We start from the raw sequence: 13,960 nt of genomic DNA, 5'->3' as shown, positions 1-13,960 counted from the left end.
TGAGTGGTTCGACCCATGATGTCATAAATAAATAAAAAACAAAAAATACTTATATATAATAAAAATATCATAGAAATTTAAATAAAATACAAAAAATATACAGAAATATAGAAAAAAGAAAAACATATGAAAAAAATAAAAAATATCTAAATATAAAAATAATAAAATAATAAAATACAGAAAATTCCAAAAAATACAGAAAATTTTCCAAAATATATAGAAAATTTTCCAAAAATAAGGATTAATCAAGGCACAGTGAAGGGGCAGCTCTTAATCAGTTAATTGATTGATTCAGTTGAATCAAGAGCTCCCTCATCAATCAGTAAAAATAAGGATTAAGGAATTAAGTGACCTCTTTAGAGTCATTTTCTTTCAATCTCAAGTTGTCTCTAGAAATCTTACCAAAGAAAAAAAATCTCTAGAAAAATTAATTCATGCTTACTAAACAAGCATATATATACAGGCTTAATGACAACAAATTCCTTGATGACAACAAATTATACCATTCTAGCATGTCAAAAGAATTAAAAAAAAAAATCAATTAAACCAAAAAAAATCAGCAAAAAAAAATAATACCTTCAGGCATTCGCCGCTGGTGGGCTCAGGCAGTCCACAGCTGCAAGTCGTTGTTGCTGCAAGTTGCTCACCGTCCACCGCTGCAAGTTCGTCGGTCGTCATCGGTGTATGTTGCTGTCGGATGCCAGAGTTGATGGCTGCCGCAGGTGGTAGGGTGTAAGGGTTGAGACTTAAGAGTTGAGAGGACTAAGAAGTGACCGAGTGAGGAGGGAACTCGGGAACCCTAAAGGCTAAATCGAATAAAGGACTGGGATTGGGATTCGAAAATCATGGGATATAATTGGCTTTTTATTTTTCATTTTTTTTATTTAAAACATTAAAAATGAAAATATTAACCCGCAAACCGCTGCCCAGGTCAAACGGTTTAGTGGTCCGACCACCCTAGTCAGCAGTTTTTTTGACTTTTCAACATTTTTTCAATTTTCCGGTTTCTAATAAAACCGGATCCGGATGGCTGACCAGTTACTGGTTTTTCCAGTCCGGTCCAGTTTTGAAAATCATGCTGTCTACATCTACACCTCAAGCATGCTTGTGTAAGCAGCAAGTGCAGGGAACCAAGTGTTTGACGTTTGTCCCACATTTATTGCCAAGACCCATGTCGCAAAAGAACTGTCACCCCTTCGTTATCTATTTGGGATGACCCTCCTCACCCTCTTTGTCCACATAAAGTTCAACTGCTTGGGTCAGATGGTTTTTGATCAAATGGTGGATTTCATATAAATCGGACCTAAAACCTTGACTGAGTGACAATTTAACCGTTTCAGTCAACGGTAGATTAAAAAACACTGACGCATTAGAGAACCCAACCGCAACTCTCCAGATCTATCAATCCACTGATATCAGTGGATCCATTAGTGACGTGTTAGAGGTTGAGCAGACTGCAGTGCACTGCGAAGATAAAGAAACTGATGGTAAACATTGAAATTAGGGCTGTAATCGGATCACACTCAGATCAGATACAGCAAAATCCGCATCCAATCCAATTACTAACAATCTACATTAGAATTTGGTCAGATTTAAAGACTTGAATTCAAATCTTAACAACCAGATCGGATTCGAAATTAATCCAGCACCACTATGCATTTTCTAACACGTCAATAGATACAAGGTTCACACCTATAAAGTAGTAAAAGACTAAAATATCAATTAGCACTTTATAGTAAGAGAAAGACCGCTAATCATAAATCACACACCATAAAGCATCTCATTGAAGAGGAAAATGGTAAAACTACATGCTACCAGCCTACCACAGCCACAGCCCAAAGATGCAGCTTTAATATCGTATTAAGTTCTTAATGCAAACTATTTTTTACCCTTCTTAGATCCTCCAGAATGAACTAGAAATTCTGATCCACTAAAATCAAAATGTAAGGTTTACATAGGATAGAACACGAACATCAAGAAGGGACAACGGCAAATGCAAATACTCCTGCTCAACAAATTTGCGGCATTTGATCAAAAGATCAAGATATACGAGTAGAAAAACATTCTCAGCTTGAATAACACATCCTTAGAAATACAATGTATCACTGCACTCGAGGAGAACGCACTACATTCGGTTGATACAAACACAACCATTTCCTTCACTAATCACTATACAAATTACACGCAGCACTGGAAAACCCTTTCGGTTTTCTTTTCACAATTAAAGTCAGATTATAAGAATCACACTGGTAGAACACAAGGCAAGTTCTATCCATAACTCAACCGAGAATCCGGAGCTCTCAAGTTGGCCTGTCGCCGAGGGATCCCAATCTCACATGCATTCACTCTTGCAGCAAAACGAAGTGAGCACAGAGACTCACCAACAGAGGTTGGGTCAGGCGAGATGTTGACAAACATCAATGTCTTTGAGTCTCCCCCTAAGCATGGCTGATAAACATAGAAATCAAGAAAGGCCAATAAATGCTCAATAATCCAAAAGGAATAGTAGGATGAATATTTTAATAAAGAACATTGTTTTAAAAGGCTGTTGAGGCAAGGCCAAGGGTCTAAGCCTTGAGGTGAGGCTAAGAAAAAAAATGGCCTGGCCTCGATAGCCCCAGAAGCCACCAGCAAGGGTTAGGGAATTGTTTGAGGCTTACATCTTTGGGTCTTTGGCCTCATAATGTCCAAGGCATGATGGCAAAACAGAAATTTAAGGCCCAAAAACAAAGAATGCCTTGCTTTGTATTCTCATATTGCACAAGTAAATAAATATAAAAATAACAAGTAAATGCATACAAATGTGCATGAAAATAGCTTGTTTTGTTGTTCATATTCTTTATAGTTCATGCTTTGTTCTTACATGCTTGCCCATCTACCCCATAGTTGATAATCTATTTTTTCTAAAGCACATGCATCACAGTGGTCACTCTTCACTGAGGCAAAATAGGTGGAAGAAATGAAACAAGAATGCCTTACTCTTAAAACACTGTTGGTTCGTATCCTTGAGCTGAACCGTTAGATTTATATGGTAGTTAGATTTTAGGGGAAAAACCCTATACTGATAACATTAGTACCCATGTCTAATATATTAAACAAGCCATATAAAATCGTAATTTTATATTTTCTTGTCTTTATTGCTTATGAATTATATCCTTTTTTTGGCTCAAGGCTTAAGCCTTAAAACCTTTAGCCTTTTAAAACCTTGACAAACAGGCCTGCTATAATGAGGATGGTTCCAGTCAAAGAATTTAACATGTTCATAAGCAATGGTTCCTAAATAGTAAATGCATGTTGTCAGGAGCATAAAAAAATTTCATCTCCATTTTGGCCAACACACTCAACAATTATTCCACATCACACATAAAAGATGGAACTAATCATACAATGAATGCTCCAATGCCAGAGAAATTAAGCAAACCATTTTACAAAATTATCACAACCTGAAGGGGTTTCACCTAACAATAATGAACTATCACGAATGATCAAGATAATCAAACAAGGACCATCAGGCTCAATGCATTCTAATATGCCAGTCAAAGAATTTAACATGTTCATAAGCAATGATTCCTAAATAGTAAATGCATGTTGTCAGGAGCATAAAAAAATTTCATCTCCATTTTGGCCAACACACTCAACAGTTATTCCACGTCACACATAAAAGATGGAACTAATCATACAAGGAATGCTCCAATGCCAGAGAAATTAAGCAAACCATTTTACAAAATTATCACAACCTGAAGGGGTTTCACCTAACAATAATGAACTATCACGAATGATCAAGATAATCAAACAAGGACCATCAGGGGCTGGAAGAGCTGTTATATCAGAACCTTGGAAGTAGTTAATGTCATATATGCAATGCTCAAGTAAGGCTTCTCTAGTAATCCTGATTCAAGTGATCCTGCCCAGTCTTATGAAAATAATGGCCAGTCACCAGCCAACAAACTAGAGGTCCAGACCATCACTAACTAGTCAATTGCTTCTCATGTTGCAGTCACAGTTGGGTCAACCAGTTTGATAACAAAGCAACTTCAAGCTTTTTCTTATTCATTCATGCCTCTAATTACCCAAACTATAACAATATATGATTTTTAACTTTTACATACATGCTGTCATTCAAGCATCTGTTATAAACATCCTTGGCTGATAGATTATAAAATAAAAATAAGCATAAAGACAAAAGTGGAGGTTCATGGTACAGAATTGTCACAAACAAGGGGTACAGAAAATGGTCAAAGGTTCATGGTACAGAATGATTGTTAGCATTCTTTTGTTTCTTACAAATTATATTGACTTATTTTGAGATATCATCCATATCTTAAATTTTGAGTATATCTTTTTTTATTGACTAGTCAGCACCCAAGCACCAAATAGCCATTACATCAAGTAGAGAGGACAAAATAACTACTTCTCACCACATTAATAACATTGGCTCCACCAATATGATCCTTGACTCATCACCATTTTCAACCTTTAAAGATCAAACAAGTTATTGTGATCAAGGTTCAAAATATCGATACGCCCGATACGCTGGTATGGGCGTATCAAGCAAATCGATACAGCTTTTCATGGTTTTTTTTTATTTTTTTTTCAACCGGTTCCGGGGGGGCGGTTTAGGGCTCCTCCGCCCCCTGAACCGATCAGACCCCCGATACACCCACTGTAGGGGCGTAACAGAGGGGTCCCAGAACGATATGTATAGGCTGATACGGGCCGATACGTGTCAATACTTTGAACCTTGATTGTGATAAAGGTGGAAGTTTCTGTTATGGACATTCCAAGAAAAAAACAGGAACAGTACACGGGCCTCAACAGAAAGTGAAATAAATTTGTAAAAAAGAGTAATAATATAATATTCACTTTTATCTAATTGAATGGACAAACTATGAGAAATGTAACTAAGGAAAGAAATTGTTCAAGTTTTACCTGTAAAAGATATGTAAGCTTTGAATTCCTGAATGGCACATGGTCCTCTTTCTTGGCAAGGGCAAATATAACATCACTCAAGCATGATAAACTTTTATTAATAGCCTGGTTGTTCATAAACCATTGTTTTTATTTTAGGAAAATTCACATTTAAAACAAGGAACAATGGCAAAAAACTGATGCTAGAATACCTGTGTTTCCTTAAGCCGATCACCAGTTGCCCCACTCTTAGAAAGTCTCTCACTGCCTGCTAGATCAATGAGATTTAGCACACCCTGCACTTGTTGTTCAGTACTCTAGCAAATCAAAGGTGTATTACTCATTAGTATACAAACAAAGCAACATTACGGTATTATTTAGTAAAGCACACAAGGACAACATTTCACCTCATTAGTTCCAGATATGCGTAATGTGAAGACAAAGTGACTTCTTGATGATTGTTCATTCATCTGGGTCCTCCCTACTGACCTGAAAGTAATAGTGATAGCCTCATATAAGATCCTAACCAAAACTCAGAGGGAAAAGGATGGCCAAGGGAAATTATATAAAAATATAAATATGGAGCTTGGCTTCAAATGACATTTGCTTCATACTATGCATGAAATAAATCAGGCACAAAACAACCCAGTATTTAACTAACCTGCTTTGTGCTGCCTGCTGTAAAAGGGAGGAAACCTCTTTGATGGTGCAAACATCTACAATGGTGAGATCTGAAACATGTGTGTTGCCATTTGCATCATGTTTAATTGCATATTGCTTTCCAGCTACACCATTTTCTGTACGTAATGTATCGGGACCTGAACGATTTGGTGATAACAAATCACGAATTGTTTCATTGTATATCTCCAACATTGAAGCCTAATAACAACAGGTAAACAATTGATAGTTAAGAACCCAAACAAACAATCAAAATCCTAATTCTACTTTTAAATTAAGAAGTACAGGTAATAGATGAGAAGGAAAGATTTAATGGAAAACCTGCATTTTGTACTTCCAACCCTGAGCAGTAAGAGATTGGCTTGCTTGGAATATTTGTTCTAAGGAACGAGGAATCAAACCCTTCTGCTCTGCATTTTCAGGCCTACCCATCATGGTATATGTCTTACCAGAACCTGTCTGCCCATAGGCAAAAATGCAGACCTGCCAAAATCGAAGGAACATCATTTCTTTGAATTGGATAGAACTTGCACCCTATGGAGAGGTACAGGAAGCAAGCATCTATTAAAGAAAAGAACAAAAACAGCAAAATCCTCTTTAAACTGCAAAACATAGATAGAATTGATGCTTAACCAGAGAAAGGATAGCATAAGTATATTTTCTACAAGAAGACTGAAAAATATAGATACAATTGAGGCTTAACTGGAGAAGGGAAATCATAAATATATTTTCTGCTTCTTATCAACACTTACGCCTAATTTGGGGTAGCTTCATTGAAATGTTGAGAAAGCAATAAATTGGCACAAACTTTTAATGAAAAAGCTTCACAAGGCATAACCTAATTTTTTTTGAAACTCAAACCTTTTCTTGAAACCTATCTCCATAATATCTGACAAATTTTAACCTACACAAACTATGGTATTATTGTTCAACAATTTACTTGGGAAACGCATTACATGCTTCTTGGAAATTCAAACCCATTTTGGACCCTGTCTCCAATAGGCATCACACACTTTAACCTAGACAAATTATGGCTTTATTGTACAAGAATTTTCCCACAACCTAAAAACTCAGAAGCCATGCAAAACAATGCCAAAAAAACAAAAATAACATAGACTAGCACCTAACTAGCTAAATGAGTAGATTAAAAACCCAAGTGTCACCAATACACAATGATCACCAAAATAAATCATGAAGATACATGACCAAATAATGGCACAAAAACATTTGGGAAAATACCAGAATATGCGAATACAATGCCCATGGATGGGTCTGGACCTCAAAATTGTCCAGATCCCATTTTCAAAGAATAGGAAGTTGGAAAAGTACCATCCAAGGAATCGCATCTAAGAGCTTAACTGGCTCAACAATGATCTTAAAAAGAAAATTACAGCCCAAGTATCCAGAAGATCCAGAATATGGCATTGGAGCCAGAACTGAAAATGAAAGTAATGATGATCTGGCAATCTGGGGCCTTCGAAGGGCCAAAGGGGTCAACCAGATGCAGACCTCACCTTTGGCATGTCACATAGACTGTTGTATTTATGTGTGACAGGTATTTTGCTACACAATTTTTAATTATCTTTGAAGTATAACTGTGTGCATGCAAGTGCTGTATGTGCACAGGAGAGAGAAAGAGAGAGAAGATTGTTCACTGGTTGAACTTTGAGACATATAGATGACAAATTGGAAGACAATACATGTATATCTGTGCATCTGTGTGAGAAAAGGGGGAAGATGAACCATATTTCCCCCAGAAGGCAGGTTGCATTAATAACAAAAAGACAAAATAAAACATCCGCCTGTACTAAGTATGTGGAAACATGTGGAAAAGTTGACGCAGGAGCAATCCCATGCAGATAGGTTAAATGAAACTCAAACAGTATTTAGGTTGTAGAACCAAATTGACATGTTGCAATATTCTTAGAGGAGTTCGGGCCAGGAGGATAGAATTGTGATCCTACTTCCCAGATTTTCAGGATCATGGTTCTAGGGTGTCCCTGCTCCAAAAAAATCAAGAATTATGGTTTAAAACTAGAACATCCCCCAAGTACACAGTTCTGGATACTAACATTAATGCCATGCCTTAAATGTTTACAATATTCTTGTGGACAGAAGGAGAAAATGAAAAAGAAAATATAGAACTACTAAAGATCAAACTCCAAAAGAAATGCATGAATCATATAACTAAAGTCAATTTATCAAGCTAACTACTAGTATAGGCAATCTTTTAGATGGTCCACTGAAGTTGAAGGCCCAAATCCTCCAAACAAACATCATATGGCAAATTATGCGAGCCTCAGAGTCATCTACTGATCCTGTGGCCGTTAAACCAACACTCTAATAGCCTAAAAACTATACTAGAGTCCTAGACAAGTTTAAGAGAGGAAAAGAACTTAAATCAGACAATAAACAAATGAACATCCTTGATGCCACAGTTTTTTATTTGATCCAAGGATTATGATTCATAAAAAATAGAAAAACTAAATAGATATGAGCCCCAATTAGCATCCAGAGTTCCTACCAAGGCATGAATACTGCTCAATTAAAACGAGTTTCTATTTCTGATTTCAAATGTATAACACAAGGCCAACTAAGGGCAACCTTATAGCCATCAAGCGCACTCTGAACCAGCTGTGAGATTTCTACAAACACATCTTCTTGAGAGGCATCATGAGAGAATACTTTATCAAAGGTGAAAGCATGTTTTGATCCTGCTACAAATGAAATGTAATATAAGTAGCTATACCCAATCATTCAGTAAAATCAACAAGGCAACCACTATACATATATGGACAGGGATTTACCACTTTGTAGCAAGTCTATGCCCCGTCCAAGGGCTTCAAGTGATGTAGGATATGAAATAACTTCCACCCCAACACCATCATCTGGCAATAAAGGCCGTACTCTGCAGAACACTCGAATATTGCCTTTCAACTCCTGTGGTTTAGAGATCTCAGAGGACATTGAGCAAAAATTAAAAAGAAACAATATGAAATATCATACACAAAGATGTGATGATTGTAAAAAGTACCAGTATGGTATTATGCAACTTCTTTCTAAGCTTTTCTGCTTCAATAATTTTAAAATCTGCCTCTGCCAGGTGACTTTGCAAATCATGAATGACTCTCTTCTGCTCCTCAAATTCAGTCTTTGTCTCCAAAGCTGACAAATCAGCTCTCTAAAATACGAAATGACAGTAGTTTATGAGCATTTCTATGTAGCACACAATTATACAACAATGGAAGTTAATAGGGAGGAAAACTGGATACACATACCTGCAACTTCTCATTTGCAGCTGCTAGCTGGCGGCGCAATATTTGTATCTGCTCTCGCTGAGAGGAGCATGTATCCTGCCAATGGTGGAAAAAAGAACCAGATTTATATATACAAAAATCAATGAATTTTTGGGAACGAAACAAATTGTACTAACAAACCTCTAGAGCATTTGATTTTACTATCAGCTTATCTAACTCAGCAGAAGATTTCCCAGTGCTTTCTTCATACTTCACAATTTCTGCTGTTAAAGCCTGCACCTGTGCTAGTTGCCGATCACGATCTTCCCTTACTTGTTGTAACTCTCCCCTAAGACATCCCACTTCAGCTGTCAAAGCTTCCTTTTGTTTGATAGCCTCATCCCGAGAAGCCTATAAAAACAACCCATGCATCTTTTTTTCAAATATAAAACATATTTGAAGATCTTATCTATGTATAAATGCATGGATATACACACATGTGAACATCTAAAGGTATAAATGTATGTAGATCTACTGTTTGAATGCATGAGTGGTGCTTCTACAAGTAGAATATACATTACATTCACAACAACACAACACAAGTTGAATGTGTAAAGTGTAAATGAATACATCATTACATCATAAAAATGCAAAAAAATGCAATAATACTGAACAAGAAAAATCATAAATTGTTAGTGCATTTAAATAGATTATTATTCACATACACAGACAGAGGGCAGATGCCAGATTATTCAGATGCCAAAAGGTGGCAGAGACAAAGGAACAAACTCAGTATCCTAAGCCAACATTTATCACCTACTGTCTTTTTAATGTTAAATTTCACAAGTTAACAGAGAATGAAACTACAGCTATATTGATAAGCCAAACCTGATGAGTGCCACATTTTCTACCTCACACAATCATCATTTCCTTCATATCTTTAACTGACTCCCAAAAATAATTCAATGAATGCTGACTTTTTTGTTTATTTACATTTACTAGTTCTTTTTTGAGCTTCACATTGCCAGAGGAGATATATAGTTGAAGGCACAATTAGTCAGAATGCTACTAAATGCTGAACAGGTCAGATACTGAAAAAAGCTAGGAACTTTTTTTCTTATGGTCCATTTGGTTGCCTACAATATATAACAAGCTAAATAACACATATGTTGAAAAGAAAATATGGCTCTTGATGGAGCATAATGGGAGGAAAGGATCTATGTAGAAAACGCCAGACATTTGGGATTAAGGCTGAGATGAGTTGAGTATATCTAGTTGTGAAGAAAATGTAAAGGTATTTAACAAAACAAAACTTCTGTTGGGCCCTCTAACTCATTTTGCCACCCACGGCACTCAATTTTCTTGCATTTTCAGATGGTTTGTAAGGAAAAGAAAGCATCACTTAAGAGGAATGCTGTGGATCAAAAAAATCACATATTGGCCCCATCCATTTTCCTTGAACCAATCAAAATACATGTTCCAAGACTTTCTGTGCACTAATATATTGTGCACAAAACAATGGCCAAGCTAATGGTCTAAATAGAAGTCTAAGCATGGATCATCTCATCAAAATATGGGACAAAGCAGGGCTATAATGAATAACTAAAATAAGGAATGCATGTTCTAGAAGGTGCACTATTTCCTTAAATAAAGGCTATAACCTAGGATGACCCACTGGATGCAATACAGTTCATCCTAGAAATCTAGAATAGACGATAGAGGTTAAAAAGAAGACAATTTTTAGTGCTCTACTCTACCCATGAAAATATCATTATCTTCTCCCCACACCAACAATCCAGGCCTGCAATTTGCATAGATAATCCATATTCCAGCATTCAACTCCACACAAGGAACTATCTTTATTTCAGAGCCCCTTATCAAACAACATCATGCGAACTGCTTCACATTATAGATGCACCAGTAGGAAATTCCACAAATATGAAGAGAAGAAATTTTTTATATGTGTGCAGTCACATGGGATGGTCAGACGCCTTCACTCATTTGGCAAAGAAAATAGTTATCTATACAAGAAGCCTTAGTAAAAGAAACCAGAAGCCAACAAATGACTTACTCGAGATGAAATTAATTGATCCTGTAACGAATTATAATGACCTCTTAATGTGCTGAGGTTCTCCACTATTGCAGCCTTCTCCTTTTCTACACGTTTCAGGGTCTCATTGGCAGTTGCAAGCTCTGTCTGAAGTTTGCTGTTATATTGTTGTAAGCTTGTGTTATACTCCTGCAACCGCTTATACATATCATTAAGTGATGCTATCTGCATAATTTAACGTCATCAAAATGGATTTAGTTACAGAGTGTTATCAGGTAAACAAATAAACAAAAGTAAATATCAGAAATTAAAGATAAGGTTATAATATTACCTTCTGATTTGCAGTTAACTGCTCGTGCTGAGCCTTTTCAAGCTCTTCAGCTAAAGAAGCACGCACCTTCTCGACAGCAACTCTGGCCTCTTCTTCTCTTTTAAGAGAATCAATTGCAGCCTGGAGTTTATATTGTAAAAGTAGTCATTTAGCAAAGAAGATAATAATAAGAAAAATGAAAAAGAAAAAAAAAAAAAAAAAACGTAAATGGGTCAAGCATTTCAATGAAGGAAGAAATGGCAACCTACCAACTTGTCCAATTCTTCCTTTGTAAATCTCTCCTGTAAAAGAGCAAAATCTTTCTTCAACTCCACTATGATAGAGTTCAGTTCCCCCTCCCTGTTTTTCATTTGCTCCTCTAAGAAAGATTAAATTCACAAGTCAGTCTAAGCACATCGATTTCCCTTTTTCTGTTAGAATTAGAGAGAAAGGAGGGAGGGGAGATGAAGTGAAAAAGTTTACCGGTTTCAGCGCATTTTATGTTAACAGATTCCAACATATTCCTTAGCTTCTCCTGCTCAAGGAGATAGTTTTCTTCTAGCTCTTGCAACCATTTTATGCAAAGCCTAAGTTTCTTTACATACTCAGTCAACTGCTCGCATTTCCCCTGTAAAACCAAAAAAAAATGCAAATAATCAAAAAAAAAAAAAGATCCAACCACACGGAAACAATTTATAACTTAGAAGATAAGAAATAACTTCCATACGAACCTTGTAATCAAATTTGTTCTTCCCTTTCATCTTCTCATTCAAGAGGGCTTCAACAACTTCTTTTGTAAATTCAATTCCGCCACAATCGGAGCTCGCATTGCTAATATAATCGCTAGTGACCGCAGGATCTTGACCGGCATTCACCACTGAGAATGCCTGACGTGTTCGACCTGTGGTCGCTGGTCCAACCATCTTTCCTGATCCAATCTTCCTGCGCTTGTCTATTGGAACCTCATCAATGCTATCTTTCTTCTGCAAAATCAGAGCGGAAGAAGGAAAGAACACACGTTAGCCTAGAAACCACTGAAGCAGGATAACAGAAAAAACCCTAACCTAGAAGCGAGGAAACAAAAAATAATAATAAATAAAAATTCATGAGGGAAAAAACTTCACATTTGAAGGACTTCGAGGAGGAGCGTTGGGTAGAGGAGGTTTGTTCTGGTTCCTCGAAGCCATTGGAAGCTAAGAGAGAATGTATGAGCTTTCAGTTGGTCAGTTGAAGTTGGGTTATTGTGGGGTTGTGGGTTGCATTTGAAGTTAGCGGGACTTCAGGAAATCCCGGCCGCTGCTTTAACGAACAGGAAGGAATGGCGGAGAGGACGATAGACAGTAATGATCCAGAACTAGAAGACGAGCTCAAACAGAGAAAATAAAAAAAAATAAAAAATTAATTAACGGGAAAATTTTGAATGCACATATGCATCTCCGTCTCCGCCTCGATCTCGGTCACTCTTGGTCTCGGTGGTTTGGTTAGGTTCTTTTCTTTCTCCGAATAGTTTAATTCCCGTTAGGGTTTGCTGGGAACCGGGTGGAGATTGGAGTGGTCCGTGGTCACCTGGTCGGGACTCTCAGTGATTTTGAATTTTTTTGAAATAGGATCTGGCGGCATCAAGGAATTCGTGGAAATAACTTTAGATGCCAATTATGCCCTTGAAATGTGATTTCATTTCCTAATTTGTCCCTTTCTGATTTTTAGATTTTATCGATAAAAAAGAAAGGGTAAAATTCCAAGAAAAAAAACTGAGGCATTTTGGGGCTCTGTCACTTACTGCATTAATATGATGAACATAAAATATCTCATGTGTGCATTATGTCATGTATTATAAATTTTTGAATATCAAAATCGCACTATCTACCAAAAATTTGTTATTAATATTTTCTTCATTTTGTCCATCAATATTATCATAAATAATATATTAATATTAATATAATGTTCTAAATAAAAGATAAAGAAAAGATTTTAGGTTAATTAGCCCCGTTTGGTGCATCTTTCTATACGGTCTTTCAGTTGTTTATAAGTTGGCAGACCGTGTTACGGTCTTTTTTTGTTTGGTTCATAATAGATCTAGCTGTCAAAGGTTGGTGCACCGAAAAGAAGCTCATTTTGGGCTGATTTCAGGAAGCTCCAAATGGAGTTTTTCATGTCTTTCTCGCTTTATTTTCGTGCAAAAAGACACGAAAATATACACGGTAGTCAAACTAGCTTCAGGCTACTCTGATCTTCATGCAAAAGTTCAATGCGTCTTTTGACTATTAGAACTACCAAAAGATCTTCCCAAAAAGATTTGTCAAACGGCCTGTAAAGAAATTTAAAAAAAAAAAAGCTCTATATGTTTTTGTTGATCGACAAAAATATGTAATTATTTTTTTGCTAACATGGCAGTTGTTATCTTATTTTAGAAAACAATGGGGGTGCAAGTTGATTTTAAGAATTTATATTGCATCCAACTAGATGCAAATGGATCATATCACGATTCGATTTGATCTGAAATCCGATCCTATTTTATTGGATTCTAATATGCCCCTTTGGATTATCGGATCAGATCATCCCCCATATATTACATTTTTGTAAATTTTTATATTGTTTAATTTTTTATGAAAATACATATATATATGATGAAAATAGTTGAAAAAATACTTGTACTTTTTGTTTTTGTTATATTTTCTTTTCCTTTCAATAATTTATTATTTTAAAAATTAAATTGGATCAAATCATATTCAGGATATCCAACATCTTTAGTAGATTTGGATTTGAATCAATGTTTGT

The 13,960-nt window shown here is 36.2% G+C and overlaps 1 protein-coding gene across 2 annotated transcripts; it reads right to left on the bottom strand.

Moving 5' to 3' along the window:
- Window positions 1-1,909: 1,909 nt before the first annotated feature.
- On the bottom strand, window positions 1,910-12,779 carry LOC104590163 (kinesin-like protein KIN-14D). 2 transcript variants are annotated; one of them, XM_010248709.3, is made up of 17 exons: window positions 12,307-12,779; window positions 11,914-12,165; window positions 11,666-11,810; window positions 11,452-11,561; window positions 11,204-11,323; window positions 10,894-11,097; window positions 9,024-9,233; window positions 8,865-8,939; window positions 8,621-8,767; window positions 8,394-8,526; window positions 8,191-8,300; window positions 5,908-6,069; window positions 5,570-5,787; window positions 5,316-5,397; window positions 5,121-5,225; window positions 4,930-5,034; window positions 1,910-2,448 (listed from the first exon to the last, which is right to left on the bottom strand). In XM_010248709.3, exons 1-17 carry the CDS (start codon window positions 12,367-12,369, stop codon window positions 2,269-2,271), a joined length of 2,421 nt encoding a protein of 806 aa, XP_010247011.1. In that variant the 5' UTR covers window positions 12,370-12,779; the 3' UTR covers window positions 1,910-2,268. The 2 variants fall into 2 exon arrangements, with proteins under 2 accessions (XP_010247011.1, XP_088750624.1); XM_088894498.1 differs by having other exon boundaries at window positions 8,191-8,303; window positions 12,307-12,778.
- Window positions 12,780-13,960: the final 1,181 nt, after the last annotated feature.

The sequence above is a fragment of the Nelumbo nucifera genome, chromosome 1 (genome assembly GCF_055504915.1).
Source record: "Nelumbo nucifera cultivar China Antique chromosome 1, China Antique-T2T, whole genome shotgun sequence".
NCBI classification, from domain to species: Eukaryota; Viridiplantae; Streptophyta; class Magnoliopsida; order Proteales; family Nelumbonaceae; genus Nelumbo; species Nelumbo nucifera.
The sequence above is the reverse complement of the archived record's forward strand: the minus strand, read 5'-3'. Positions and strand labels throughout refer to the sequence as shown.

What these genes read in the sequence shown, in the direction of transcription:
- LOC104590163 (XM_088894498.1), bottom strand. Translation starts at nt 12,369, where the DNA reads ATGGCTTCGAGGAACCAGAACAAACCTCCTCTACCCAACGCTCCTCCT. An exon ending in ATCAATTAATTTCATCTCGA is followed by an intron (nt 9,234 to 10,893) that starts GTAAGTCATTTG and finishes TTGTTTTTATAG; the next exon opens with GCTTCTCGGGATGAGGCTAT. An exon ending in CATAGACTTGCTACAAAGTG is followed by an intron (nt 8,304 to 8,393) that starts GTAAATCCCTGT and finishes TTTCATTTGTAG; the next exon opens with CAGGATCAAAACATGCTTTC.